Raw genomic sequence first — 27,868 nt, 5'->3', positions numbered from 1 at the left:
CTTATGATGTTATTATCAGAAATTTGCTCTTAAAAGTTATTTTCTGAATTATTACCACACCTGTAATATTTTTAGGTGAATGAATTATCTTTGTTAGTTTTATCACTACCCTGAAAAATAAATGAGACAGGAATGACTAATCAGGTAAAGAATTGTTTCAAAGTGTATGTCAAAGATTATAAGGATTTTTAAAAGATTTAAGTCATTCTAATTTTAGGCATGCATATATACACACACACATTTTTAAACAAAAGCTATAAATTCACATTTACTTTAAGAATTATCACTTATTTAGTTGGTGGTTTAATTTATAAAAACATGGCTATGATTTAGTTATTTTTTTAAAAAATATGTTTTGTCATCAACTATTCTTGGTTAAGAAAAGTGTCTCTCCTTAACAGAGTCACGATTCAGGTACAAGGAAAGAAGGTGTATATATATGTATCCATAAGAAAATACCTCCTAAATGGTTTTGTTGTTGCTGCTGCTATTGTTTCTGTTTTCTTTTGTTGTTACCTCTTCTGGTTTCAGTAAATCCATCTTTTACAAAATTATTGAAGTTTTACTGGGCTTTTTAAGTTGTATCTCTGTAAGTGTAAAGATGGAGGAGACTCAACTTTTAAGGGACAAGACATGGACTTTTGATTCCTGAGATTGTGTTTTATTTTCTCTTTTTACTCTATTTCATAGAGGAGTGAAAGTTAGAAAGTAATTAGGTAAAAGATGGCAACAGACATCAGAAATATATAACCACAGTGAAGTCTTCTTAAAAGCAGTTGCTATTAAATTGTTTTCTGTCATACTACCAAAGTTCAAAATGTTCTTTTAAAAGGTGTATTTGGTGAGTCTTATTGATTTTGACCACTGCTCTTCGTTTATCAGTCTAACTGACTTATGGCTCTTAATCACATTTTAGTGCCCCAAACTTCTAACCCAAAAAGAAAAAAAAGAGAGAGAAAACTTTGTTACTGGCTTTCTGACAATGGCAGGGAGTGTGTTAAACCAGTGTAAAATTCAATTAAACTGTCTAGCCAGGTTTTTGAAGCTGAAATGCAGACCCTTTCTGTTAAGCTTCTTATTTTCCTGTGACCGACACCGGTGGATGCTGGGTTATGCCAAAACCAACAGGCTGTAAAGTACCTTGTTTCATGCTCCCAGCTGATCAATATTTTTATTTTCCAGGCTTGCCCAGAAATCTGGAGGCAGTATCACCTAACGGTGAGTAGAAACACCTTTTTTATTTTCCCCAAGACCTAGCCTATTTACCCTTCTCTGAACTGCTGACCATAAAATATAGACAAGCATCTTCTACTGGAAGATAATCAACATCTGAAGAGTTTTTGCACTGAGACAGCAATAATATACTTTTTCTCTCCTCCCCTGCCCACTATATCCTTTATCTCGTGTTCTTTAAAGATTCTGTTTTTTTTATTACTCACATCATTTAATGATTACCTCATGGTATCTCTCAAACGACATTCATCAAGTCAAAAGAGGGAAAAATATGATAGGAGCCATAAGAAAAATAATAGTAATCCGGTGTCTAATATGTTGTATTATATCTACAGTCCACAAGCACACAGTCCACGATATCTTCCATTATCAGTTTTCTGGCTTGACTGAAATATTTACACTTATTTTTTAATAAAGCTAGACAAAGCTTAGTGTATCTTTCATATAGAACAGTTCAAGTGTCATATCCTTAAGCCCTTCTTGACTTACTCAGTATGTATAAATATCTACTTATCGCCATTCAAGTTATTCAATTCTCTGCTTTCCTTTTATTTTGGTTTTAGGCTAAGTATAGAAGCAGAAAACAGTTTGTTATGGAATCAATTGACTGATGCTCAATATTATGAAGGCAGTTTATTTCTGATATTCAGCCTAGGTAATTTTGATAATTCATCATAGCCCTGCTAGTCATTTCTTTTAATGTATCCAATGTATTGTGCTGAGCAAGAGACAATAAAAATTACCCTTGTAATTATACAATTATGCAATGGTCTTAAAAACTGTTTTCTTAATCTTTAATGTATTAAAAAGTTTTCTTTATGGAAAACAGGTAGTAAAAATAGAAAGGGCAAAGTTTTTGCATGACATGTCTTCTTATTGCTCTCCTTTTTGGGGAATGAAAGGTAAACCAATAAGTAGGCTCATACTACCAATGTGTCTACCACAGGTCCAAGAAGCAAAGAATAGTATCAGGTGGTTTGTTTCCACATTCTGTTATCACTGTTTGATTTATTTAAAGATTCTTAAAGTTATAATTCTTCAACTATTTCTTAACTCCAAATTGGAGTTTTAAAATTGGGTTTTGAAATCTTTTGCATAAAACCAAAATATCTTTCTCTCTCTTTATCTCTCTCTCTCTCTCTCTCCATACACACCCAAATACGTTACACATATATTTTAAAGATGTAACTTATATGACTACATTATAACTGTGCTTATGTACAACTTTTTTTATCGTAACATGCTATGATGAAATCCTTATAGCCTAAACTTGAAGGTTATAGTCACTCTTTGTATAGCACTTTTTATCAGTGTGTTCATTAAGTACATTGAGTAATAAATAGCCTAATGGAAATGACATTGCATTTCTTTTCCCCTTTCTCCTAAATTAGAGAATTCCAGTCTTGAAAATTTGAAGTGTCGGCAGTACTATTTTAAAGCCACTCCTTTCATTATATGCACTTACGTTCATTTCTATAACTCTCATAGAAGACTAGAAATTGGTATCTAGTATAACAGAAATATTTGAAGTTTTGTTTAATTTGGCAGCTTTTAAAAAAATATAAATTGTAAAAAGAACAGGAAAAGTCAATGAAATAAAATGAATTAATGGAAGGAATTACAGTATCATCTATCTGTAGGTATAATGAAATCATTTTGAAAAATCCGTTTGTCTCAATCTAGAATCCTGATTAATTTTCAAAGTAATATTGTAGCACTATCACAATTTATAATTATCAAGCTTAAATTAATAATTAGGAATAGCTTACAAGTATAAATGCAAAATGTGTATATAAATACATGTATATACATATCAATCATCTAAAATAAAATAGTTAAATAATTATGTATATAGGCAATATCCAAATATGTACAATTATGCAATATTTAATTTTGAATAAAAGCAGCACACATGGTGAGTTCAGTCATCTTCAGCTCTCTTACTAGGCGATGGACTGCCATCTATTGACTCAGAGTAGCCCTCACACGTGAAGTGGCACCAATCAGAGCAATGACCACGTAGAGAAGCCTCGGTTAGAATTCCTACTGTATATTGATTTAAACCAGTCTTCTTAAAATATGGAAATTTTACAGTTAATCATTGGTTAATTTATTTTTATTTTTCTAATCAAAAAGTGTCCAATTCTTACCCAAGGCAAACTGTTTTTGCAGGGGTGGGTGAGAGATTGATTAGTATATTCAGTTGGGAAATGTTTATTTACAATACATTTGGGAGCTTCTCCATTGCTTTTATCTGTCTTCCAATCAGGAAAACTAGAAGGACATTTACACAACCAAGAGTATAGCAAATACAATTTAAGATCTATCCAGGAATCACATTCTTTAAAAGTTAAAAATAAAAATAAAAGTAAAAAAGCCTGTATGTTAAACAGAGTATTGCTTTTCAAACATATAAGAAAGGTGGTGAAGTTGATTGGACAAGTGGACTTGCGAATTGTTCCAAATCAAAAATTTCTTAAAACACTCTCAAAGAAAAGACATATTCATTATTCTCAGCAGTTTCATGAGAGATCAGATAAAGCCTCCTTAACAATTTGTATCCGAATAGAAGAGCTTTTTAACCAACTCAACTAGACTTCTCTACATTAATAAAAAATAAGACCATCATTCTAAAGGGTACATTCTAATAAAAGTCTAAAACACTGCCTTTGTGTCTACATATATAGTACATACATGCTGTTTGGTTATGCCATTTTTCTTGATACTTTTTAATAGCTATAAAATTGTCTTATAATTAAGGACTTTAAATTATCACTTTGGAGACCTGCATGGGAAAAAGAAAAAAATATACGATTTTTATTTAGCAATTAAATAATTTTCCCAAATAGTTTATGTATTTACTTCAAAATGTTCAGAGAGTTTTTAAAATCTTCAATAATAAAGTGCCGTTCTTGTATTTTAATTCCTGTTATATTTTCGAATTGGTAACATCTAGCTTTGAATATTCTTTTTTATCTTTCAGATAACTCACTCGAGATAAAAATTTTCCCTCTTTAACTATTCAAGAAGGAAAGTCCCTTCCCCCACTCCCTGTCATTTCTAGTCTCATTTATATTAAAAATCCTAGGCCAAAATGGCCACCAACGGAGTTTTACAACCAACAGAATTTTTAACTAGTAGAGGCTATAATTTGACATGCTTTGGACATTTTGTTAATCTTGATTTTAATCTTCTTAAAAAAGTAACTAGGAGTTTGCTATTTGGGGGCTGTATGTGTTAAGAACCAAAAAGGACAATACATCTTTTATGTTTAATTTTGCCCCTGGATTTCTTTGTGTACCTTGTTAAAATGTGTTACAACCTGCTACTTTTTATTTTAACTTAAAAGTTTAAGCAGAAAGCAACTGTAACCGTTTAGGGAGAATTACATTTTAAATGTTTCTTTATATGTAATCTTTGGAATGCCTAGAATTCATACTTCAAAGAGTAAAATACTTCCTGTCAGGAAAAAGAGGAGTAAGTTTCCTTGACTTCCTTTCTAGCTTAGAAAAGGCTTGTGACCAGCGGTTAATAGTAGTCTTACCTGAACTAGTTGAATGCCAGAGTGTATCTTATGGACCAAAAGAAAGGAGTAAGGAAATGGAATTTGATTGTGAGGCCATAGCTATACAAAAGTCTTTATCGTGCAATTGTGATGTAAGATAAGGTGAGTAACAATTTTCTAGCGGCCTGATACTAAAATGGAGTTTTTATTTAATAAGTTAAAATGTGAAATAAAGAGTTTCAAAAAGTCATCCTTAAGCCAGAATTTTTTCTTGTCATGGAAAAAAGAAAACCCTCTTTTAATTGGATATATGTTGGGAATCCTAAATCTCTTTCTGAGAGCTCCTTGGCCATATAAGCAGAGCGGCAAAACCCACAAGGACCCCCATGTACATGGTAGATATCAAGTGATGGGGGGGGGGGGGTGTGTGTGTGTGTGTGTGTGTGTGTGTGTGTGTGTGTGTGTGTGTAAATAGAACCGGTTGTAGGGGGGGTGTGTGTAAGAAAATAGAACTGGTTATATATTGTATTTTAAAATGTTTAACTCCAAAATAGAGTAAGAACTAGGCCTCACTCTATTTTGGAATTATTTAAATCAACTTTTTCTTTTTTAATTTCTTTTAATTTTTTTTTTAGAGATTTTATTTATTTATTTTCAGAGAGACAGGAAAGAGAGAGAAAAAGAGAAGAGAAACATTAATGTGTGAGGGATATGTTGACCAGTTGCCTCTTGCACACCCATAGCTGAGGACCCAGCCCACAACCCAGACATGTGCCTTGACCAGGAATTGAACCTGCACCCTTTTGGTTCATAGGCTGGCACTCAGTTCACTGAGCCACACCAGCCAGGGCTAAATCAACTTTTTCTTTGTACAGTTTTTTTGAGGCCTAGCGTACAAATTATCTTGAAGTAACACATAAATTTTTTTGTTTAAATTGTAGGGGTTTTTTCTCTATATCTGACAACACTATTTCAATGTTTGGATTAGCTAAAAGTTGCTATTGAGATATTACATCTTTGTCAAATTTTCAAAGATTTAGTTTTCATTAAAAATACCCATAGTACTAAAATACTATTGAAGTGAATGTAATTGTGCTCTGATGATTTGGCAGGCACAGGTATTTTTGTACCTCAGGGCCATCTGAATAAAAAGAATTTTTTGAATAAGCATTGATAACTTATTTTATGTGATAACAGATAAAAAATACATTTGGACAGTGACTAAAATTTTTTAAGATTTTTTAAATGGAAATTCTATGTGAATACTTTCATGTTTATTCACTGTTCTTAAAGATTTTAGTGTGAACATTATGCTGGCAGTTTTTTTTTCCTTTTACTTCAATCTTACCATGTTTTGAATTTAGTTTAAAAGATAATTACTACATTTACAGAGTAGGTCGACTGATTTTTTTTTTTTTTTAATCTTTATTTCTGCTGGCATGTTGGACCACATCTTGCCAGAACTTATCATTCGAAGCAATTGGAAAATGTAATTTCAAAGCAAATGAAACCTGGAATTATCAATCTCAATAAATGAGATTCATTTAAAAATAAATACAATTTGCCAAATCATCAAAAAGCAATTTTCTAAAGCTTCTGTAAAAAGAAGGGGAAGAAAGCGAATGTTGTGAATTATAGATGCATATGTTATTTTTCCTTTCACAGTGTTTCTTCAGACATTTAAACAATTCGTATACAAATTTATTTTTGAATGGGGGTAGAATAAAATTATTTAGATTTAGATATAATTTATTTCTACTTATTGAAGTACATGAAAGAACCTTCATATTTCTTCTTTTCAAACAAATTGAGGTGTCATCCCCTTCAGAGAAATTCCCAACTTAATTGATTTTTCAATATTTTAATGAAGAAATTAACTTGCTTTAAATGGGAAATCAATATGGCATATTCTGAGCAGGTTTTTTTCTTGTGTTAATATATTTAATATCAGTGCTTTATGACAATTTTAATGTAGATTTAAATGTTTCAGATAAGCAATGAAAAAGATGCATACACAATTAGAAAACATTCATTATAAATGTTTGGCCTAAAGCACCTCTCTTTTTGACACCTTCTAAATATCATTAATGTTCTGATCACCTATCATCGTGATTTCTGTTCATTTTTTTACGTAGTACATGTTGCTCAACAATAAACTAATTGAATCTGAGGCTCTACTGTAAACAGTAAAACAGTAAACAGTAAAGTTTTTTTTTTGGCCCTTTATTTGGGCCAAAAAAAAAAAAATGTTCCCGTACTTTTCTGTTTGCTCCTTAGAGGCTGGGGGCAAAAGCTGTTAGATTTAGGACAGGTATTTACTGTTTGGACTTCAAGTTTACTTCTGTTTTAAAAATTTAAAGAAACTCTTGTGGACTTCATTTTCTTATCTATTAATAAACTGGTCTCCTGAGGACGATAAAAGAAAATTACTTTTGGACTCTACATGAGCCTTTTCTCTGTTTACCTTTACTTACAAAGGAATTATAGTTAGTCATTAGAGGGGCAGTTTCTTCCTGATAGTTAAATTTTGTGGAAATTAAATTCCATTTCTAAGTATAATCTTTTCCTTCTTCTTAAAAAACACATACATTAGTCATATAATCTCAAAGGAAACTACTTTTTTCCCCTACACTTTGAAAAGTGCTTCTATTCTGACAAAATGCATATAAACAGGGTAGCCTGAGAATTTTCAAAATTCATGGAGTTTAACACTGCACAGTACCTGACTAATAAATTGTAGTTTAAAAATCTGGAATGGTGCCTATTCTTTGTCATGTTAACCACACATAATGAGCATAGAAGTATTATGTAACATACATTTAGCATATTTGAGTGTTTATTTTTCATATGTATTTTGAACAGGTGATTCATGCTATTCCTTAAACAAATATATTCCAGGTGATTGAGCTTGTCATAATCTTCTGTGGACATTTCAGTGGAAATAATAAAAGTAGATGAAGTATACTGGACCAATGACATTTGTATTAAAACATTTCTTTTAGTAGTCATGCATGTGAATGACATGGTAGATTACAGTAATTCTTAACAGGTTTTAAGTATTTAAGAATCACTTAGATACTGACAGTCATGACCAAACATAACCTTTAGGGTTTTGGTTAATCATTTGAATAATCTGCAGGAAAAAAGTCCTGAAAGAATACCTTGACTTGTTGACATGAACAGTCTCTGAACTGTGTTATATTTTTTCTTGTGGTAAAAACTGCAGTAGTAAACTTAAGGTGAAATAAGTTTATGGTTTTAAAACCTAAATCTCCTAAATAACCAAAAGCTAATGAATTGATAAAAGCCATCAGATTTTATACTTGGTTCATTTGCCATATGATCTGTACATACCCAAAAGTCATGGAGATGTTTTTGTACATTTGTGTTTTCTTCCAGCTATTTTGAACTCAGCCATGGTCTTCCAAGACCAACAACTCTTTTTTTTTTTTTTTCATACATCAAAATATTATAAGGAGAAAAATGCTCTATTTTTAGGGAGCATTTGGTTAAAACACAAAAAGAAATCTTTAGAATTTAAATAGCCTTCACCTTAATTGGTGTATCAATGCACTGGTAGATCATTTTAAAAACAAAAATTATTTCATGGGAATATTCAGAAATAAGCTTTATAAAAAGAATTCACAGGTGTGAATTAATTTGTAATAAAATTATCCCATTATTTTCATTCCTTTTTTTCAAAAATCATGGAAAACCAAATCTATTAGATAGTTTTTATAACATCATCTATAATTTTGTAATATGTCCTTGTCTATAATACAAAAATATTTTTCCTTTATTGTATTCAGGGATTAAACCACATGACTTTTCAATTAGGGGAACTAAGTTTTGGATTGTTCCTGAAGTTTGTCAATGCAATAAAATCTCAATTTTGTCTTTCTTGGATCTCTCACATTTTCTTATTTTATAGTTATGCCACCTTCCCTTCTCATTTCACTGAAGTCCTTACAAAAATATTCCATAAAAGTGGGCTGGAGGGGCAGGCTTATTTCTGAGGAAATCACTAGGAATGTGTTGTGTTTTGTTTGTTTCTAATCATAATATAGGGAAAAGAATGCCAGCTTTGGAATCAGGTATTGGTTCAAATTCTGACCCTTTCATTTACTAGATGTGCAAATCTAGTTAAAATATCTTCTAAATCCTTGGTTTCTTCATCTGAAAAATGGGCATAGTGCCTTCTAGGGTTGTTGTAAGTAGGCAATGAAATGATAAGTGTACTTAGCACAATACCCAGCAGAGAGCTGGTGTTCATTCAGCACCATGTGAGCCCCAGTACAGCAAAGCCATAGCCTTTTCACACCTGAAGAGGGGGCACCTGGATTAATAGCCCAAACTCAAGTTATTGTGATGCCTTTGAGAAGTCTGTTGTTTGCTTAAGGTGAGGCGATTCATAATGACCTCTTTTACTCTCTGTGTCCTAAAACTGTTTCCTTCTTATAGTAATTGAAATCAAAACACTAAAAAGCAGTGTCTTTTGTTAACAGAATTGTGTATCTCAGTTTTTATTATTATTTATACTTGTCTTCTGTTCTAGAAATGTAGACGAGTAACTTTTAATCAAATATAGCAAACAAATTATTTTCTTAATTTGATTTGCTTAAAAAATCATAAGGACATTTAAGAGTATAGATCACAAAAAAATCTTTAGTCTACTTCCTTTCTGAATGAAAATGACTGTATAAAGTATGTACCATATAAAGATACAACCATATCATTTTGAAAAAAAGTTAATAAATATATTTCTTAAATTGTAACTTCAGTTTCATTTGATCATAATTATCATAAGCAGACGAAATTACATAAATCTTTGCTTCCTTTCTAAATAAAGAGAGTAGTATGAAATTGAATAATTCTCACTCACAAACACCAGTTACAATAATACTTTCTGCTAGGGGTAGAAGGTTTATGTTAAGTAGATGAGGAATGAAACAAATAGCTTATCAGTTTTTTGCACTTCAGGTAAAACTGCTTCATGCCTTCATATGACTGAAGCCAGAAACCAGCCTGATATCACAACTGAATGCTGAGGTGTCAGAACTTGGTCAGTTATTTTGCAGATGCCCACCCGTATTCTCCTATAAGTCCAGCAGAAAAAGCAACACAAAATTAAGCACTTTTTTGGTACATGGGATTTGTATTCTTCAAAGAGCATTCCTGCTTTGTTTGTTCTTTATTTTAAGACAAGCAGGAGCTAAGATGGAGCATATTGTAAAAGCAGAAAAGCATTACTTCCCCCCTTTAAACAGGTCCTTACAGCTGTGGAATTCCCTGCCTTTGTGACTGATGGTTAAGAGCATTTTTCAGTAGAATAAGCAGGGTTAGGGTGTGGGGAGGGGGGAGTTCTGTGTGTTGCAAGTCATGTGGAGTCATGGTAAAAATGAAAATCTCAGGATTTATTTGGATCCTCTGTGTATTAGATAATAAATATAATAAAGCTACTGTTCTATTAGTCCACAATTTTTTCAATGATGATTTATGTACATTCGTATGCAATATATGTAAGCATATTTAAATATGTTAAAGACTTCATATGGCCGGAAGATGTTTATTAATGCAGATTCCATGTTTTATAGTCCACCTCAGTAAACGGATAAAATATCCTTGGATTCACAGATGTATGTGTTCTTTTTCTGTTCATTCCTCCTACATCCTGTCTCCTTGCCCCCCGTCATCCCTCCACCCTGCATCAAAGCCCGTGGTCCTTTTCCATCCATGTACTAAAAGGTTCTTTGTAAACCGGGCCATTTGTCCATCATTGTTTGGGGTCCAAACAGTGGTAAGATACCCTGTCACCGATCCCGCTTGCTATGAATGGCAGCTCCTCTCCGGACAATTGGCGGAGGGGCCGAGAAATATTCCTGAGAGGATTATTTAACCTTTCAATTTAGAGGGCACAAAGCCTTGCTGATTAATGAACTTTCTGATGGGCGCCGATAAGCGGATATATTTCTTTATTTCCCCTAAAAGTGATTCCTTCTCCTGTCCATATTACTATAATCTTAAACATAAAATGTGGCAAATAGATTAAAAAACAGCACTAAAGAGTTTATCTGGCTGGCAAACTGAAGGAGCTAAATTAAAATTGGTAATGACAGCAGTGGCTCAACCTCATATATGGTTTTTAAATGCACTGTGTATTTTGAAGAGACTTATTCTCCATCGTGCCTGGTAATGACTGCTTTTGGTGCACAGTCTGGGGCTGGCTTCTGTTATCCCCACCCCAAACACCCCCCCCCAAAATGAGTTGTGTTATCTGGATGGCTGCAGACACATACGCATCCCCCTTTCTCACTGCATGGGCAGACAAGGTCGATAGCATTACAAGGTATTTGTGGCAGTGCTTGTTTCAGTTTTCAGAGCTGCCAGTTTCCAGGCGGATTTGAATTACAAAAGAAGAAGCTGGCATGAAAATTGAAAGGTTTTATCGGCTGGTCTGAAGCCTCATAGCACATTGCTTATTTATGCAGTCCATTTGCACCAGGAAATATAAAAAGGAAATACATTTTTAAAATAAGGCCATAAAGACCCAGATATGTTTAAGATGGCAAATAAAATATAGATACCTATAATATCTTTCCAGGAAACGATTTTCACTTAATGTTGCACATTACTTCAGAAGAGCATTTATGTTGCTGTCATAAATTTGTGCATTTGTGTCACTATGTAGGTAGTCTCTGGGGATTAAGAAGGAGGCCTTTGCTAACTTACTTTAAAATTAAAATAGACGGAGGGATAGCTCTGCAGTTTGAGAGCTACATTGGAAATATTTAAATAGGGCGGTAAATTAAACTTAAACTAACATTTTTGCATTCCATGTAAAATTAGCCATGGCCCAGTGAATAAATGCCACTACCTTTGGAGAAAATTGGGATGCTTTTTAAGCCATGAAGATTTGGAGCATTCAGGGAGTGAATTACTGTGATCCTTACTGTCTTGCGTATGTTCATTGTTCTCTGCTTACTGAGGTTTTCTTTTTGTTGGTGGTGGGTTTTTTGGGGGGGGACGGGATTTCATTTACCAAAAAAAAAAATCATAAATTAATAAGTTTAATAACTTATTTTTATAAAACTTGTATTTCATTTCTTTAATCTTCAAATATATTGTCTCTTGGAGGTTGCCTAATGCTTAATGTTGTCAATATATAAATGTTTTCACTGTTAGGAGTTATACCGACAGTTTACCTCTATTCCTATTACTTTAGCGTAGTTTTGACTTACTAAAAAAGAAAACACTCATGCAATCCCTTACAGTCTTGTTTACATAAAATGAAGATATTAGTATACAGACATACTGCAAGGCCTTGAATAATTAATAGTCTTACCGCTGGTCATTTGCAACCTTCAACCTACTGGTTTGTAAAACTTGTGAGTATCCAAAAGAGGGGTAGGGAGAAAGTTAACGTGTATATAGAAAGTGCCAAATCAATAAAGCAACATTCTTTATTCTGCTGCAATTCAAATGAACACTGTTTTAGAATCCATTTTCCAATAAAGCAAATTACTCTCAGCAAAACCATGAGATTTGTGATTTTTTGCAGTTTTCATCTTCACCAGAGTCTGGTACCTTTCACATGTTTTCATGACCTGGGCTAATTGCTTCATGTAGTGTTGTTTTTTTTTTAAACAAAATATCAAAAGCATACATGTCTGCTGCATGCTAATGATGTGCTGTACATTTTTTCATGAATTTTCATAAGGATTTTTTTCTACGTAGCATGTGTGATTTAATGATGTAATCACCCGATAGACTAGAAAATGCTCCAAAGGAGACGTTCCGGTCTGTTGTGTACATAATACATGTCTCAGAAATCTGCCTAATTAAGGAATTACCCGATGGATTGGGAGTCTGTTGGGTACATGACATCGTTTTTTAACACAAAAAATACAGGTATATCATTATATATGGTGCTTTTAATGGCATGTTTAGGGTATAGGGGAAATTAGTAGTGGTGTCCATTAGAATATAATTGAATTCTATTTTCCACTGAGAAAAAAATAAAAGTTTAAAAATTTCATATAGGAAACTTTGTCTTAAAATGTCAAAGCCTTACCTTCAAGAAAGTTCCTCCCAATATTCCTCAAAGGGAAGTAAAAGTGACTGTTTGCCAGAACACTGTGCAGATGGATGGTTTTGTTCAAAACATCGGTTATAATAAGACCTGGAGTTCAGATTCCCAGATGTGAGGAAGCCCTGTCCCAGAACAACACTAAAAACGGGGACAGGGCATCATTTATATCCTTCATCATATGGGATCATTATGTTTGCCTTCTCACAGGCTCACCTTTGGTTCATTTCACTGTAAAACTGCCCAGCTTTTAAATTCTTCCTTTGACTCCTTTAGGCTTCAGTTACGATTTTTCTTGACTGTGTAACAGTTACGTTTCTGTTGGCATTTATGTTGTAAACACCAAAGAAATGGGAGAGTACCCGTTATTCTTTCCCTGCCTACTCTTTATAAAAGTAAATAAAATACTTAGAAAACTATATCTTATCTCTAGAGTAAGCAAGAAAAAATATGTTTATACAGGGGGAAAAGTATATTTTTATTTTTTTAATTTTTTAAAATTTATTTTTAGAGGGGAAGGGAGGGAGAAAGGGAGGGAGAGAAGCATCAGTTTTTGGTTGCCTTTCCCACACCCCCCACTGTGGACCCTGCCGGCAACCCAGGCTTGTGCCCTGTCCGAGAACTGAACCAGTGACACTGCTTCGCAGCGCTAAATCCACTGAGCCACACCAGCCAGGGCAAGAAGTATATTTTTAATTTAAACCTTTGTTCTGCTCAAATGTCAGATGTTTTGAATCATACCATTAGGTCCCTTCTTCAACTAATGGACTTTGATGGCAAGTTTTGGGTTTGGGGTAATGTTTTCTTGGGAAATTCTATTTGATTACTTGGGTTATATTTTTTAAAAAATACATGGATATTGATGAGAGGCTTGTGCTTTTAGTGAGTTTATTGAAAGAGTAAGTTGATTGGGAAAACTTTTAAAGAATAAGATTGTCAAGCATGAGAAGTGTGCGTATTTAGAGATGTAAGTACAAACGTGACTTGTTCAGAAAGACTGAAACTAAGCTCAGTACTTTACTCAGTGTTATGTTTGGTCATGAATACATTTACATCAAGTACTTGACATACTTTTTAATGTATGTTCATAGAACACATTGGATTAACATAGAAGCATATACTGTAGTCTTTAAGCATATATGTAAGATTATAAGAATAAGTTCATTTTGTGGTCAGGAGAGTAGAAAATGCTATTTAACTAGTGAAATTGATTACATATCCTGTATAGTAAAGAGCTTCAACAAGATTCAAGTCCTCATTGGATGAAAGTCAGTTTAGATAAGGGCAGCTCAAGGTCACAGAGGGAGATGCCCAGCAGGTTCATTTGCATAAAAAATTACTGTTAGAAATAGGATACTGAGGCAGCTCTGGCGGTTTGATCTCTTGGCCTTTGTCATGGAGATTCCTAGTAGGGAAGGGAGTAAGGCCAGTGTCCCAGATAATGATTAACTGTTTTAATGGCATTCATTCATTCATTCTGCGCTAACTACTCATGCAGAAAAAAGGGTTATGTAAAATGACATTAGAAGAAAATCATTTGTAATCGTTGCATCGGCCTGCACTTTGAGGAGACATTAGGAGTAAATCCGTGGCGTGGTAGGCTTATGCTTTATCTTCTGATATTTACTGAGTTTACTGGTGCATGAAAAGCTTTCAGCAAGAATAGCAGATGGGATGGACCTTTCATAGGTAATGCTATCTACCACGTTATTACTTCTATATATTGATAGTAAAGTAATCTCCAAGATATCACCCTACAAATATAGATTATTTAAATGTTTGTAACAAAAAAAAAAAAAAACTGCGTCCATAAATAGTTCATTTGGTATCCATTTCATCAAAGTTTTTAGATAAATATTTTAACTTAAAAAAAGTTCTAAAAAACTACATTTGTTCCCTGCATTTAACTTTTTGTCTGCATTACAGACGTGTACGACAGAGCCCTGAACTTAGAACTAATCGGTTGACACATTCTGCTTTAAATTGGACCTTTACTGTTAATTAAAAAATAAAGACATGCTCCGAGGCAGAAGTATTAAGTCACAAATTTATATTTCTAACACTTTAAATAGCTGTAAGATATTTGTTAGATCATAGTATGAAAACTTGTCCACTGAAAATCGTTACTGAGTTTTCAGTACTGTATTCTAATACAGAAATGTTCTCTAATTAGCTAAGATCTAGGCTGATTTCATTCCTATTAAGTCCTAGTACATGATAGTTTATTAAAATGAGAGTATGTAGATAGCGTTTGTCATGTCATTTACTAATTAATTATTGTGGAACAGTTTAGGATTTCATAGCACAATATAAGTACAGTTGCTATTTTTATTAGTAATAATGGAAGTTTTTAACTAGTGACATTATTCAGATGAATGAACAACCAAATGTCTGCACTTCATCCATGGACATAAATGAAGAGAGGGGCTAAATTTGAGGCTTTTTGAATGAGATTACTTTCCAAATAAAATAAATATCAGCATGAAACATACTTTCAAAATCTTGATTTAAAAGGATCTCTTTATCCCTACTACTGTAAGACTGAATTCCTGTTCTCTGTGTTATCAACTCCTTCCTGATTCTACCACACTTTCATTGTGAAAGAGGAGAGACACTTAGGAAGTTGTGTTAATTTATTCAGGCATTTTAATGTATAAAAGCTTAATTTTATAGGTTGTCTTTAGTGACTAAAATGTATTGGATGCTCACTATGGCCCAGGTAGTTACATATGCATCACCTCATTATTCATTTATTAATATTTACTGAACTGTTATATGCCTGGCCCTGTTCCAGGATCTGGGGTACAGCAGTGAACTAAAAACAAACCAACCCCTATGGAGGGCAGAGGGTATGAGTATAGAAAAGAACAAACAAGTTAAATGTATAGTATATCAGATGAAGTAAGTGCCATAGAGTTTAAGGAAAAAGGGCAGTGAAGCAGGATAGGAAGCACCCTTGGGAGAGAGCTAGATACTTTAATTAGGGTGATCAGGAAGGCCTTACTAAGATGACATTTGAGCCAAGAGATGAAGGAATTCTCCGCGTTTGTCTTGGGAAAGAGTGATGTAGGCAGATGGAACACCACTGGGACTGTTTGTAATTTCCTCAGATTTAGGTAGTAAAAGAAAGTTCTTCATGCCTCGTGCCTAGAATGCCATCCCAGTGGAGTTTCCCCAAAACTCAGTCTAAGTCACCACCGATGACTCTCATTCACAAACTATTTTAATTGCCTGCTTACCATTTGTTACTATGTGATAGTGTGTGTTGTGTGTTTGTGTGCTTTGTTGGTTTTATTTATCTGTCTTCCACCATGGAGATGCAAGCAATTTTTGTTTTGCTCACTTCTCAGTTACCTAATCTTAGAACACTAAGGGGCATGCATTAGGCATGCAGTATTTTTTAATCAATTAGTGAAATAATGCATGCATGTGTTCATGCCCTGTGCCCAGCCCCGGTGGAGACATCCTTGTCCCATTCCTTTCTGCCATGCAGTCTAGTTTCTGGAAAAAGTCTCCTATGTTCTATCCTTCAGCATCTTTCTACTTGTAATGAACCCATTACAACCTGACTTGTGCTCCTGCCCCTCAAATGAACTCCAGCAGTTTCCACTTGCAAACAAGTTCCTAATTGCTAAGTCCAATGGATTTCACTTGTCTTCATCTTATTTGACCCATCAGTAGCTTTTGACAGCGTCTTCCTTGAAACATTATCTATTCTACCTTCACATTTATGACACCATCTCTTTTGATTTTCTCTCTTTCTCTTAAACAGCATATGCTTGCGGTTGCAATTTTGTGTCACAATCAAATAACACACTTCCCTTATTATTTCTGTTTAATAATTTCCTGTCTTCCTGGTGCTCTACTACCTGAACTAACTTATAAAACCACTATAATGAATGGTACATGATTATGTGCATAGTCGTTAAAACTGTGTTTTAGCTACTCTTAATTATGAACTACATTGTTTATTGGAGAATAAGACATGTGTTGGTTATGTTTTTTATTATATCTCGATTGATAATAGCTGAGGTTTAAAATTCTGTTGTGTGTAGCATTTGTAGTCATTCTCAGTACAAAGGACCTTGCCGGCTGTTGTCATCCTCCAGTATTCTACTTTAGGAAATAGGTGCTAAAAGTAAAGTTGTTTGAAGATTTTTTTTATAATCTGTATTTTCCTGTGTCAAGAAAATAAAACCTGTCACACTGGACAACAGCAAATTTAATTGGCAGACCAAGACTCTTTGTTATAGGATCCCAATAGAGAACATAAGAAACAAGCTTAGCTAAGTTTATTCTCATCATTTCAATCTTAAAAAAAAAAAAGGGGGGGGGTGTTAGGGGAGGAGGGAGATTAGATTTTTCTCCTTTTGTTGAAAGCCCCCTGCTGCCTCAGGGATTTTGCTCGATCCATTTTCACCTTTCCTCTGTTTTCAACTTGTCCATCTCTACTAGCTTTCTCAAGGGTTCATGTCTCTCCCATTCTAATAACAAACTTCCCCAACACCCCCCACCCAGGTGTACTGCCTTATCTTATTCTGCCCCCTTCTTATTTATGCTTCTCAAAATCTTATGTACCTACTGTCTCCCTCAACTTTCATTTTTTAAAATTTCTTATTGTGAAATGTAATATACATGCTGGAAAGTGCATAAAACATGTACAATTTAATAAATTAGTTATATAGCACACACTGAAATTATATAACACTATTTTCTTCAAGAAGTAGAAAATCACAGCTACCCTGAAGCTCTCTGGACATTATTCTCTCCCCTCCTAGAAGCAACCACCTTCCTGGCCTTGTGGGTAATCCTTTCCTTGCTCTCCTTTATAGTTTTACTACCTTTGTATGCATCTCTTCACTATTCAGTCTCTTGCCTTCTACTTTCTACCTTCTCTTTGATTCCAAAATTCTAACAATAAGGGTATCTATGAATAATTGTCAAATCTAATGGATGTTTCTCAGATCTAATCCTTCTAGGCCTCTCTGCTATATTTGACTTTGTAAATCAGGTCATCCGTTTTGAACCTGCTCTCTAAGGCCTGTGACTGTATTCTCCAGTGGCTCTGCATCCTTTAACCTTTCCTTCTCTCCCCCTCAAATGTTGTTATGCCCCGGATTCCAGCCTTAGCTCACTGCTGCTCGTACTGGCTGTAGCAATTCTGTTCACTCTGGTGATTTCAGCCTCCACTATTGAACAGATTACTTTCAGGTCTAATCAGTTCAGACATGTTGCCTAAGCTTTAACCTTACATAGACAACTGCCTAATGGACATCTTCACCCAAGACAGATACTCAGCACCCAAGAGAGATTTCATCATCTTTCCCTCTACATTGGCTCCTTCTTTTCCTACCTTTTCTGGATCTATTGTTTGCATCACTGCTCACCACCAAATCACTCAAGATAGAAACCTGGAAAACATCCTGATTTCTCCTTCGCCTCATTCCTCTTACCTTTTCAATATTCAAATAATACCAGTTTTATTTCCTAATGTAGTTCCCCAAATCTACCCCCTTTCCCTAATCCTTGTTACTCTAGTAGTTGGGGCCCTCATCACCTCACCTGGAACTGCTGACAGCCACCTCATTGGTCTTCCTCCTGCATCTCACCTTCTCCTATTCAGATTCATCCTCTTGATAGCTATAAGCCAAAATGGTCTTTTTCAAAATACAGTTCCAGCTATCTGCTCCTACACTTAAAATCTTACACATAACACTAGATAAAGCCCAAGCTCCTTCACACGACTTATAAGGCCTACCAGTTGTTTACCATGCTTTCGCCAGCCTCATTTTCATTGCACCTGGTTCGCTCTTTCTTAGTTTCAGGCCATTGTTCATGCTGTCCCCTCTACCAAAGATTCTCCATTTGACTTATACCTAATTCTCTGAGAGTAAATTTAAATTTTATACTTCCAGGAAAACTTTCCCTGACTGCCTTATCCCATTTTATGGTAGGTCTCCTTTGCCACTCCATTAGTAATGCATCTATCACTGTGCTTACATTGCCTTGTCATTATCTATTTTTATGCCTGTCATGTTCTACTAGACTGTTATTCTTTTCTGTCTGAGATACCTTATACCTAACACAGTATTGGGTACAATGCTCAATGGAATGAGGAGGGAGGAAGGAGAGGAAAGCACACAGTGATGTTAAGAATAAAAGAAATGTTATACATTTTAATACACTGAGTCGTCTGAATATGGGGTCTCCATACTAAACTTTAGGTGGCAGTATTTCTAAGGACTCTCTTATCTAAAAAGCGCTTTTTCTGGAAAGAATGAGGTTTTCATTTTCTCCTAAAATTTAGTAAACCTTTACAAATATTGATGTTGCAGACTAAACCTGGACCACCCAAAAAGCCGAAGACCCCTTCTGGACAATCAGCCTTAGTGTATTGCTACAACTGTGGTCAAGAAGGCCATTATGGACACGTAAGTCTGAGTGGCATTTGGGCATAAAGAATTCTATTGTTCAGGAAGTGGTCAGTGAAAAATGAACTCAAAATGAATGATTCTGAACGTTTACTTTTTTATAAACTAGTATCTTGAAGTGAGATTTAATATAGTTTCAACTCATTTACTTCTCCCATCCCTGCCAGAGTAACAGATCTGTCAGAGCACATTCCTCTAATTGATTTAAATATATGTGAACAGGTTAAGCTAAAACAAATACAGCTCATGAAATCAATCTGAGAAATAATAGTAGTCAACAGAATGGTGGCTGTTCTCATGCGTTCTAATGATCACTATTACTTTAAAACACCCATATTATGGTTTTAGGTTTCTTTGTAGTTCTCCAGTATCTCCAGTTTTCCCTGGCACCATGTTCAGTTAAATCTTCATCTCTGACAAATAAATGCTGACACTCACTAGAGGAAAGACAGAGGTGCTGCATCATCAACTGGCCTCCTACCCCACAAATGCCCGCAATTCCTATCTGTCCTGCATATTCCCTAACCCCAAGGGCAAAGGCCAAACTCTATGTCTTCTAGATGCTGAGATGTCAAAACAAAAGGTGGGACTGAGTCTCCCAGCCAGTGTCTCATTAACTATGAAACAACAGCAACTTATCCCAGAGACAGACTGCACTAAAACTAGACTCAGAGCCCACACATTCTAGGAATCCTGAGGCAGAGGAGGAAAGGCAGTGGCAGCAAAAGTAGAAAACCCATATGGAGAACTGCAGTCCCAGTGTCTCGGTAGGCTTCTCACAGCCTAGGAACCGAAGTAAACTAATGTCAAATCAGATCCGATGACAGGAGGCAGAAAGCTTACAGAGGGTAGGAAGTCCTTAAAACGGGTCAGGGTGTGAGCGGTAGGATGGGGGGTGGGGGCATAGTAATGCAGGTCACATCTCGAATTCTGACTGTAGCATTTTACTTGTGCAGACCTTGGGGCTAGAACTGTACTCTGTAGGAAGAGACAAAAAGGTTGGCCAGAGAAAAAGGGCTGGACAAAGTCCATCCGCAGGCCAAGCTTATCTCCTCTGTGGAGGCAGCAAGACCATGGAGTGAAGGAGTAGTAAATAAAAGCTGGGATGAGGTTTTGATCCCTGGTTCTAATTTTTGCTCTGCTCCTGACTTAACCACATGACTTGAAACTTATTCTTTCTGGTCTCCAACTTCTTTATCTCCAGAGCAAAAAAGTTGTATATGAAGATCTTTCAGCCCTGACACTTGGGTGCTATTAATGCTTCCAATGTGGTCAAATATATAGTTTGGTGATAAAAGATGAAAAGACCTTGCAGTATAATTACTTCACTTCTATAGAACTCATACTGTAAACCTAGTTAGAGAATTTTTTTTAACAAAATTATCATCTATAGATCTTTACTGCTCTGTGCATTCCTCCTTCTTGCCAAAATGGAGATGTTGCCAACACTGTTTAGGGAACATACATAAGCAGTCCACTGCCACGCAAATTACATAGAGGTACAGTTTATGTTTGCTCACCTCTTTAAAGCAGAGGAGTATGATTTTAGCATTTATGTTTGTTCTGTTAAAGGAAAACATTTATATTCAGACACATGCTGCTTATTAGTCACTCCTGTTAGTGCAAATAGGAAATATCAATATATTAAAAGCATTTGGAATTTATCTCTGAAATCTAGAATTAGGTCATTTTTAATTTATAGTAAAGCAAATTTGGCAGCCTCATCACTGCCATAGATGAACAACTATAGATTATCTACACTAAAGAAGATCAGTAGTGTGGCTAATCCTGAATAGTAGATAAATGATATGGCCAACTACCAGTTGTCTGTGCTAATGGAGGGGACCAGCAATGTGGATAATCAAAATACAGTTTACATTTAGCTTTGAAAATGTTTAAAGTACTGTACACTAGTTACATCAGTCCAGACCAAAGAGGATCCAAATGTACTATACAAGTAGTTAAAGATGTCTGAGGACCTCCCCCAACTTTAGTTTCAGAAATTCAGTTCTACAGATGTTATTGAGTAGCTTCTTCATGTGACAGATATTTGTAAAGAGAATATGCCATCACCCTTCCCTAATTTCACTCACTCTTTTGTTTGGGAGGCAGGAACAGTCTCAAGCAGCTCCATCTGAGACAAACTGCAATAAGAAGTGGTGGTCACTGTGCAAAGAGACTACTCCAGGAGGGTGTGAGAGGACACTCGGGGCGCTGGGAATGTATCAAGATCTCTAGTACCTTTTGCAGTTGTAATTTGCTCTTAATATTTTATGGTTAAAATCTGCCTTAGTCTATTCAGGCTGCTCTAAACAAACTACCCATAGCCAGGGTGACTTGTAAACAATAGAAGTGTGTTTTTTATAGTTCTGGAGTCTGGGGTGCCCAAGATCATTGTGCTAGCAGAGTCAGTGTCTCTTGAGGACCTGCTTCCTCATAGGTGGCACTTTCTTGCTGTGTCCTCACCTGCTGGAAGGGTCCAGGGAGCTATGTAGGATCTCTTTTGTAAGAGGGCATTAATCCTGTTCATTGGAGTTTCACCCTCATGACCTAATCACCTCCCAAAGGCTCCCCCTCTCAATATCATTACATTGAGGGTTTAGGTTTCAACATACGAGTTTTGAGGGGATGCACACATTCAGGCAGCAGAAGAATCTCAGACCCAGTCTTTCATGGGCATCCTTTCTCTGGGGAACTTCCAGCCACCATGGACTGTGGTTTATAAAAATTCTTTATGTCACCATGCAGCTTTGCCTTCTAACTTTCAGAATCCAAAAAGTTCTAGAAAGTCAACACGAGGAAAAAAATCTAAAAATAGTTGAAAGAAGGAAATAATAAAGATAAGAACTAAAATTATTGAAATAGAAAACAAAATTAGTAAGGTCAACAGTAGCTGGTTCTTTAAAAACATTTTCTTTTTGAAAGAAAGGAGACTTCTGGAAAAGCTACTCACAGAAAAAGAAAAGGAACAAATATAAATGAGTTAAAAGTGTAAATGGTTTAAAGTGCAGTATGATTTTTAACTGCAAGAGAATACTGTATAGGCTCTGTAAAGTTCAAAATGAAATTTAATAATTATCTAGAAAAATAAAAATTTATCAAAATGACTGAAAAACAAACCTACATGAACCAATACCACTAAAGAAATTAAATTAGTAATCAGAATTTTCCCCACTGAAATATATCAGACCTGATAGTTTTATACTCAAGTTAATTTACCAAAACTTTATTTAGAAACGTGATCCAAGAGAACACTACTCTGCCTATTCTGTAAAACTGTTACAACCTAAAGTCATTGCAAAATTCAGGGTCCACCAAAAGTAACATCTGCTTGAGTGTGGTTGGTAGGGTAATAATATGGGTGTAATAATATAGTTTTACTTTGAACATTTCACCTAAAATATCATACGGTGTGCTTGAGTGTGATGTTATGTTACAGAATTACATGCTTATGATAAGATTTTTAATAAAAAGGGGCATTACTTGTACCAGACCCTGTTTTGACAGGATATCATTTTTATGCAGTCTGAACACTTCAAACTTACATTATTGTTTATTGGAGTATTCATTAGTGGTAAGAGTATAAAAACATATGAGAATGGTAGATACCAATTTTAAGACAGTGACACCTTTTGGATAGGGAATGATATAAATGAGAAAGAGTTACAGAGATTATTTCAATTATATTGGTAATACTTTAATTCTTAAGGAGAAAAACAAGTAAATTAAGGTAACGTGTTATAAAGCTGAATGGTAGGTACAGATTTCTATTACTTTATTTTTTATACGTAAGTGTATTTTTAAATGACTCATAACTTTTTAATCTCTGCAAATTATGTTCTTAAGTGTACTTACATTTGTACCAGCTTGGTCAGATGTCTTAGAATTACAAGTCACTTAAATAATGCCAAAATTATGATAAATCAGCTAAATTTCATGTGGATATTTCACATACTTTCTCCTGAAGAGGTATTCTAATTTTTCTTCAAGATGGCAAAAAACAGAAATGGGAAAGTTCTAAAGAGAAAGCTTTTTCAAAGAAAAGATACTTGGTTTCAGATATGCTGAATGGATACGTGTCACAGATCATGATAAACAAAGCCTACGATATGGGGTATGTTCAGGCCAAGGATGTGGATTTGGGAACCGTCAGCCAAGGGAAGGTTGGCATCAAGAAAGTAGGGAGCTGTCCTAGGGTAATGAATGAGAGGAATGATTTTATCTTGAGTGGAGGGAGCACAAAGAAGAGAGCGTTCCTTGGGAGTGTTTCAAAATCATCTTGGATTATTTTCAAACTAGACACAACGCACCACCACCCTGCTCCCCATCATAAAAATCAGCTGCCCACACGAGCAGTGAGTGTTGAGTTAAAATAAAATAAGCTTACAAAGCACATGTGTGGTGAGAAAAAGAGCACAGAGGTAAGAAGTTACACCCACATTTAGTGTGTAAATGAGAAGGGAAAAGCACTTAATGGAAGGCTGTTGAAGAGACAGACAAGCACAGATCAACATAAGACCAAATAAAAGAAACCCTTTAACAGGTATGAGGCATATAGTAGGGACCTGCCCACCCCCAGCCATTGCTGGTAACTCAGACTGGAGAAGGGATTTGGCAGGGAAGATTGAAAAAAGATAAGGATTTCATAGGTAAAGAAGTAAGGGAAGAAAATTCAAGTCCAGAAAAAAATAGCTTGTAATTTGAATAAATAAATAAATAAATATTATAATTTTTTTTTTAAAGGTAAAAAAAAATAGCTTGTAAACATGATTTGGTGTCAGGCTGGGCGATCCTCCCAGCGTCTGAGCAAGACCACACAGCTTACAGCCAACAATGAGTATCAGTGACGTGGCACTCAGCTCTAATTACAGTGGTCCATAATCTTGCAGAAAGGTTATCTGAACAGTGTGCCCTTGTGGCATCCTAATTTCAAATACAATTTGCAGGAATGTACAGAAAGGCGGATGTTTAACCAGACCTTTCCAACATCTCCATTCATCTACTACTATGATGACAAATATGAAATTCGGGAGAGAGAACACAGAATAAAACGAAAAGTAAAAGGTATGTTATTAGACTTCTTGCTAGATCAACTTTGCAATAGTTCCTTAATTTCTATTTTTGCACTGTCTTTACCTGGTTTAGGGGTCATTGGTTAACTCAGAAAATGGTTTTAATAATAACCATAGAAACTGGAACTTTCTTGATCTCCAGAAGTCAAGCACCCACTTCAAAAATCTTGTGTTGTAATCTATTCACAATAAACATTTTTCTAACATAATGATCATTTTAGAAAATGCCCAGAAAATATTTCTATCCATACCTATATGCAGAGTTTTTTAAAGCCTCCCTTGAGATTTTTCTATTTGACTAGTTATTTTTTTCCTTCGTGTATTTCTAGCATTCTTCATGCAAAGAAAGGCTTTCCCTACCAGTGAATGCCTGGGGCTTCCCCGGAGAAGTCATTTCTTACCAGCCATGATTACAAACAGAGCTCCAGGTTCACAGCCACTCTCTGTGGTTTCTTTATTTTCTGTTGCTATAACATGAAGTTCTTTCTCACCAAAGTATCCTATAATTAAGCCTATTTTCACTACGTCCATTCTTTCTTGTAATATACTTCAAGGCAATTTATCAAGTTATTTTTCTTGCTTTTGGGACAAAACAGTTCTGTGTTTTTCAAGTTGACCTATACATTGCTGACTCTTTTCGGCCTTTTTTGTTATTCTTTTCCAGACTCTCTTTAAAAGATTAAAAAGAAATGCATGAAAGTGTCATCTCTGGATTAAAGGATTGTGGGTGCTTCTGTTTTATTTTCTTTATACTTTTCTGTGTTTCTCAAATTTTTTATAATGAGTGTTTATAGGTCTCATAATCAGAGAAAAAACCTTTGTTTTCCTTTTTAACTAGTTATATTGACAGCTATGGCACAGATCCACTTTCAGGTTTTCTGTATTCAGCAGAATTTTTATTTTATGCCAAAGTCTATAAATCTATTACTTATTTTTTTCTCTATATTCCAAAATTAATTTTTTGGTCTCCTAGATATACTGCTTTACACTTCATTTCATTGTGGGGGAGGGTGGTGGTCTTCTTTAGTCTTTGAAGGTTTATTGACACGTTAATTTTCATCCCTCACTGTAACCTCATCTTCCACCTGCCCTATCAGAGTCACTATCATCAGACACTTGTAGTAAGAGTCAAGTCCTAATAAAACGTAACATCAGATCTGCACTAAAACCTCTAAGATCCATGTGTGTGTGCACATGTACACACTCACTCTCCAAGCCAGTGATCTCTGCTCTGGAGGATTAATCTGTCCATTTTGGCACCCATCTCTAAGTACTGTAGCCAAACTTTATCTTCAGAGTGTAATTGAAATGTCATATGAGACTGTCAGTAGGACATAGGACACATTATGCCATCTTGCTTTACCTTATCATCAAGTGCTGTCCATTGAATTGGTCAGACGTGACTTTTCTTCACAAAGCTAAGATGATTACCGCTCTCACTGGCCTTCGTCTGCATTGTTTAACTTAATTAAATTGTACCGAACAGAATAAATGTCATTGGATTTCTGGATGTTTTTCACTGTTAGCAATCAGAAATACAGAACTACAACCACACAATTTTTAGTGAGTGATTTTTACCTTAGTAAAGGCTCTTTAGAATGTCATATCATTAATGCATTTAAATGTCTGGCTTACATCTCTGCTAAGTTGTTTACAGACCTGTGAAAGCTATGAATGGACTGTCTAGCTGCAGAATATGCAAAAATACTCTTATGTTTTCCAGAACTCCAGAAAAATGGGGATTTTCCCAGGCAGTTCAAGAGGCCGCATGTGAAAGCAGCAAACCAGAGGTCCCACCATGAGATGAGGAAGAGCCAGGCCTCATGGAAAAACACCAGGTGGCCTCAAGAAAAGAAGGAAACCCAAAAAGAAATGATGAGCAGAAACAACAAAGAGCGTGAAAAGCACAGGAAGGCTGACAGGCGTCATGACATGGATGAGGACTTTCCCAGGGGCCCAAAAACACACTCTCCCCCTGGCACTTTCAAACCCCAGAAGCCTCGCAAGTCCTTTCACCACTCCCACTCCCACAAGCCAAGAGAAGACAAGCTGCCCAAAGAGGGCAAGCGGAGCAAGCATAGGAAAAAGGAGAGCTGCCTGGAGGAGGACGACAATGATAATTTATTTCTCATTAAGCAGAGGAAAAAAAAGTCTAAACTGTGAGACAGCTTCTGATTTGGCTTTCCACTGTTAGTCTGGTCTTCATATCTACAACATTCTGGCAATATTTTTGTTCTCTAAGATTGAATAATGTGACTTTTTTGGGGTGTTTTTGTTTTTGTTTTTAATGCCAGCCATACCTACAGCTGCTGAACAAAGACCTTAGAGATCTGTTCTCTGTGTCCAATGGGTTATTAGGTAAGGAAACAGAAAGATAAATTCAGACTTCTTCCCCTCTTCCAGCCTGTCATTTTTACTCAGAATCTTACAGGTAGGAAGAATTAATCTTTTCAAGAGAATAGTAAAAAGTGCTTTGAACAAATAAAAGCTCATCAAATGTAATTCATCTGCAGTGTATGTAAATTAAATCCTTGCAGGAAGAAAAATTAACGCTAATATGAAAAATTCATCAGTCTTTTTCTTCATTACTCTTTTTTTAACATTGGAAATATAACTATAAATTTAAGTTTCTGATGCTCCCAAAGCTGGTGTCAGAATCTTTCTCTGGTCAGAGATTGTGGGCTGAAAAATGAAGGTGTCATTAGAGCCCTCAAGAGGCAGGGGATTGAGCTACTGCAAAATACAAATAAGGAATCCATCCAGCCTAAATGTCACGAGACAGTTCCTAAAACAAGAGAAAAAGTCATCAGAACTTTTGACATAACCACCGTGAAATCATTTTTACAGCCAAACTTCAAGAAGACTGTCACTCAGCTATATAAAAATGAATATTGTCCAACTTTAAAAATTGTTCTGTTTTCATGGGTTTTTTAACTTCCACAGAGCTATACAGGAATTTTTGTACTTGTGAACCTTTTGTACTTATCAAAGTATAATGTTAGAATTATTAATAGAAAAATAAAATGTCTGAAATGGAGTCAGTGAGTGTGTTTATTATGTAGAAAGACAATGAGAGTTTGGGCGACAGCTCATACTTGGGTTGGACAAAAGTTACAAGATCTGCATTAACTGGGGTTAAAATGCTCTGCTGCCCAAGCACTAGTTCTGTGCCATAATAAAATGAGATAGAACCAGTTATCTAGGACAGTTTTATAATATCAGATTCTTAAATTGGTGTTTTACTCTTTGTGAAATACACAAACTGCCATGTATATGGTAGGGTCAGCTCTCTTGTCTTTTTCAGGGAGAGACTCTCTTCTCCCTCGTCAGCTTTCATGTAAACTGTAGTTCCACAGTCTGTAGTCCACACCTTCCCTGTGGCTGCCCAGCTTTCAACTAAGTGTAAGGGTTCATTGTGTATGGATACATGGCTTCCTAACATCAGCTGGGATTGTTTTGACCCTAATGTAAATGACCAGAGTCCTTTTTTTTTTTTTTCAGTCTTTCTTCATATGACCTATTTTCCATTATTTTTAAGTAT

At 35.3% G+C, this 27,868-nt stretch overlaps 1 protein-coding gene across 3 annotated transcripts in view; it reads left to right on the top strand.

Annotated features, from left to right (window-relative positions):
* Positions 1-27,323, top strand: part of ZCCHC7 (zinc finger CCHC-type containing 7) — a 206,889-nt gene extending 179,566 nt beyond the window's left edge. For 2 of the 3 annotated variants that reach the window (XM_054584646.1, XM_054584647.1), the window contains exons 6-9: positions 1,183-1,218; positions 19,160-19,255; positions 24,202-24,319; positions 26,051-27,323. In XM_054584646.1, coding sequence (XP_054440621.1) covers positions 1,183-1,218; positions 19,160-19,255; positions 24,202-24,319; positions 26,051-26,490 — 690 coding nt within the window. In that variant the 3' untranslated portion in view covers positions 26,491-27,323. The remainder of the gene's footprint in view (positions 1-1,182; positions 1,219-19,159; positions 19,256-24,201; positions 24,320-26,050) is intronic. The other variant, XM_054584645.1, reaches the window with a different exon arrangement.
* Positions 27,324-27,868: the final 545 nt, after the last annotated feature.

This window comes from Pteronotus mesoamericanus, unplaced genomic scaffold (assembly GCF_021234165.1).
Source record: "Pteronotus mesoamericanus isolate MK-2021 breed Mesoamerican mustached bat unplaced genomic scaffold, CSHL_Meso_final contig_78, whole genome shotgun sequence".
NCBI classification, from domain to species: Eukaryota; Metazoa; Chordata; class Mammalia; order Chiroptera; family Mormoopidae; genus Pteronotus; species Pteronotus mesoamericanus.
The sequence above is the reverse complement of the archived record's forward strand: the minus strand, read 5'-3'. Positions and strand labels throughout refer to the sequence as shown.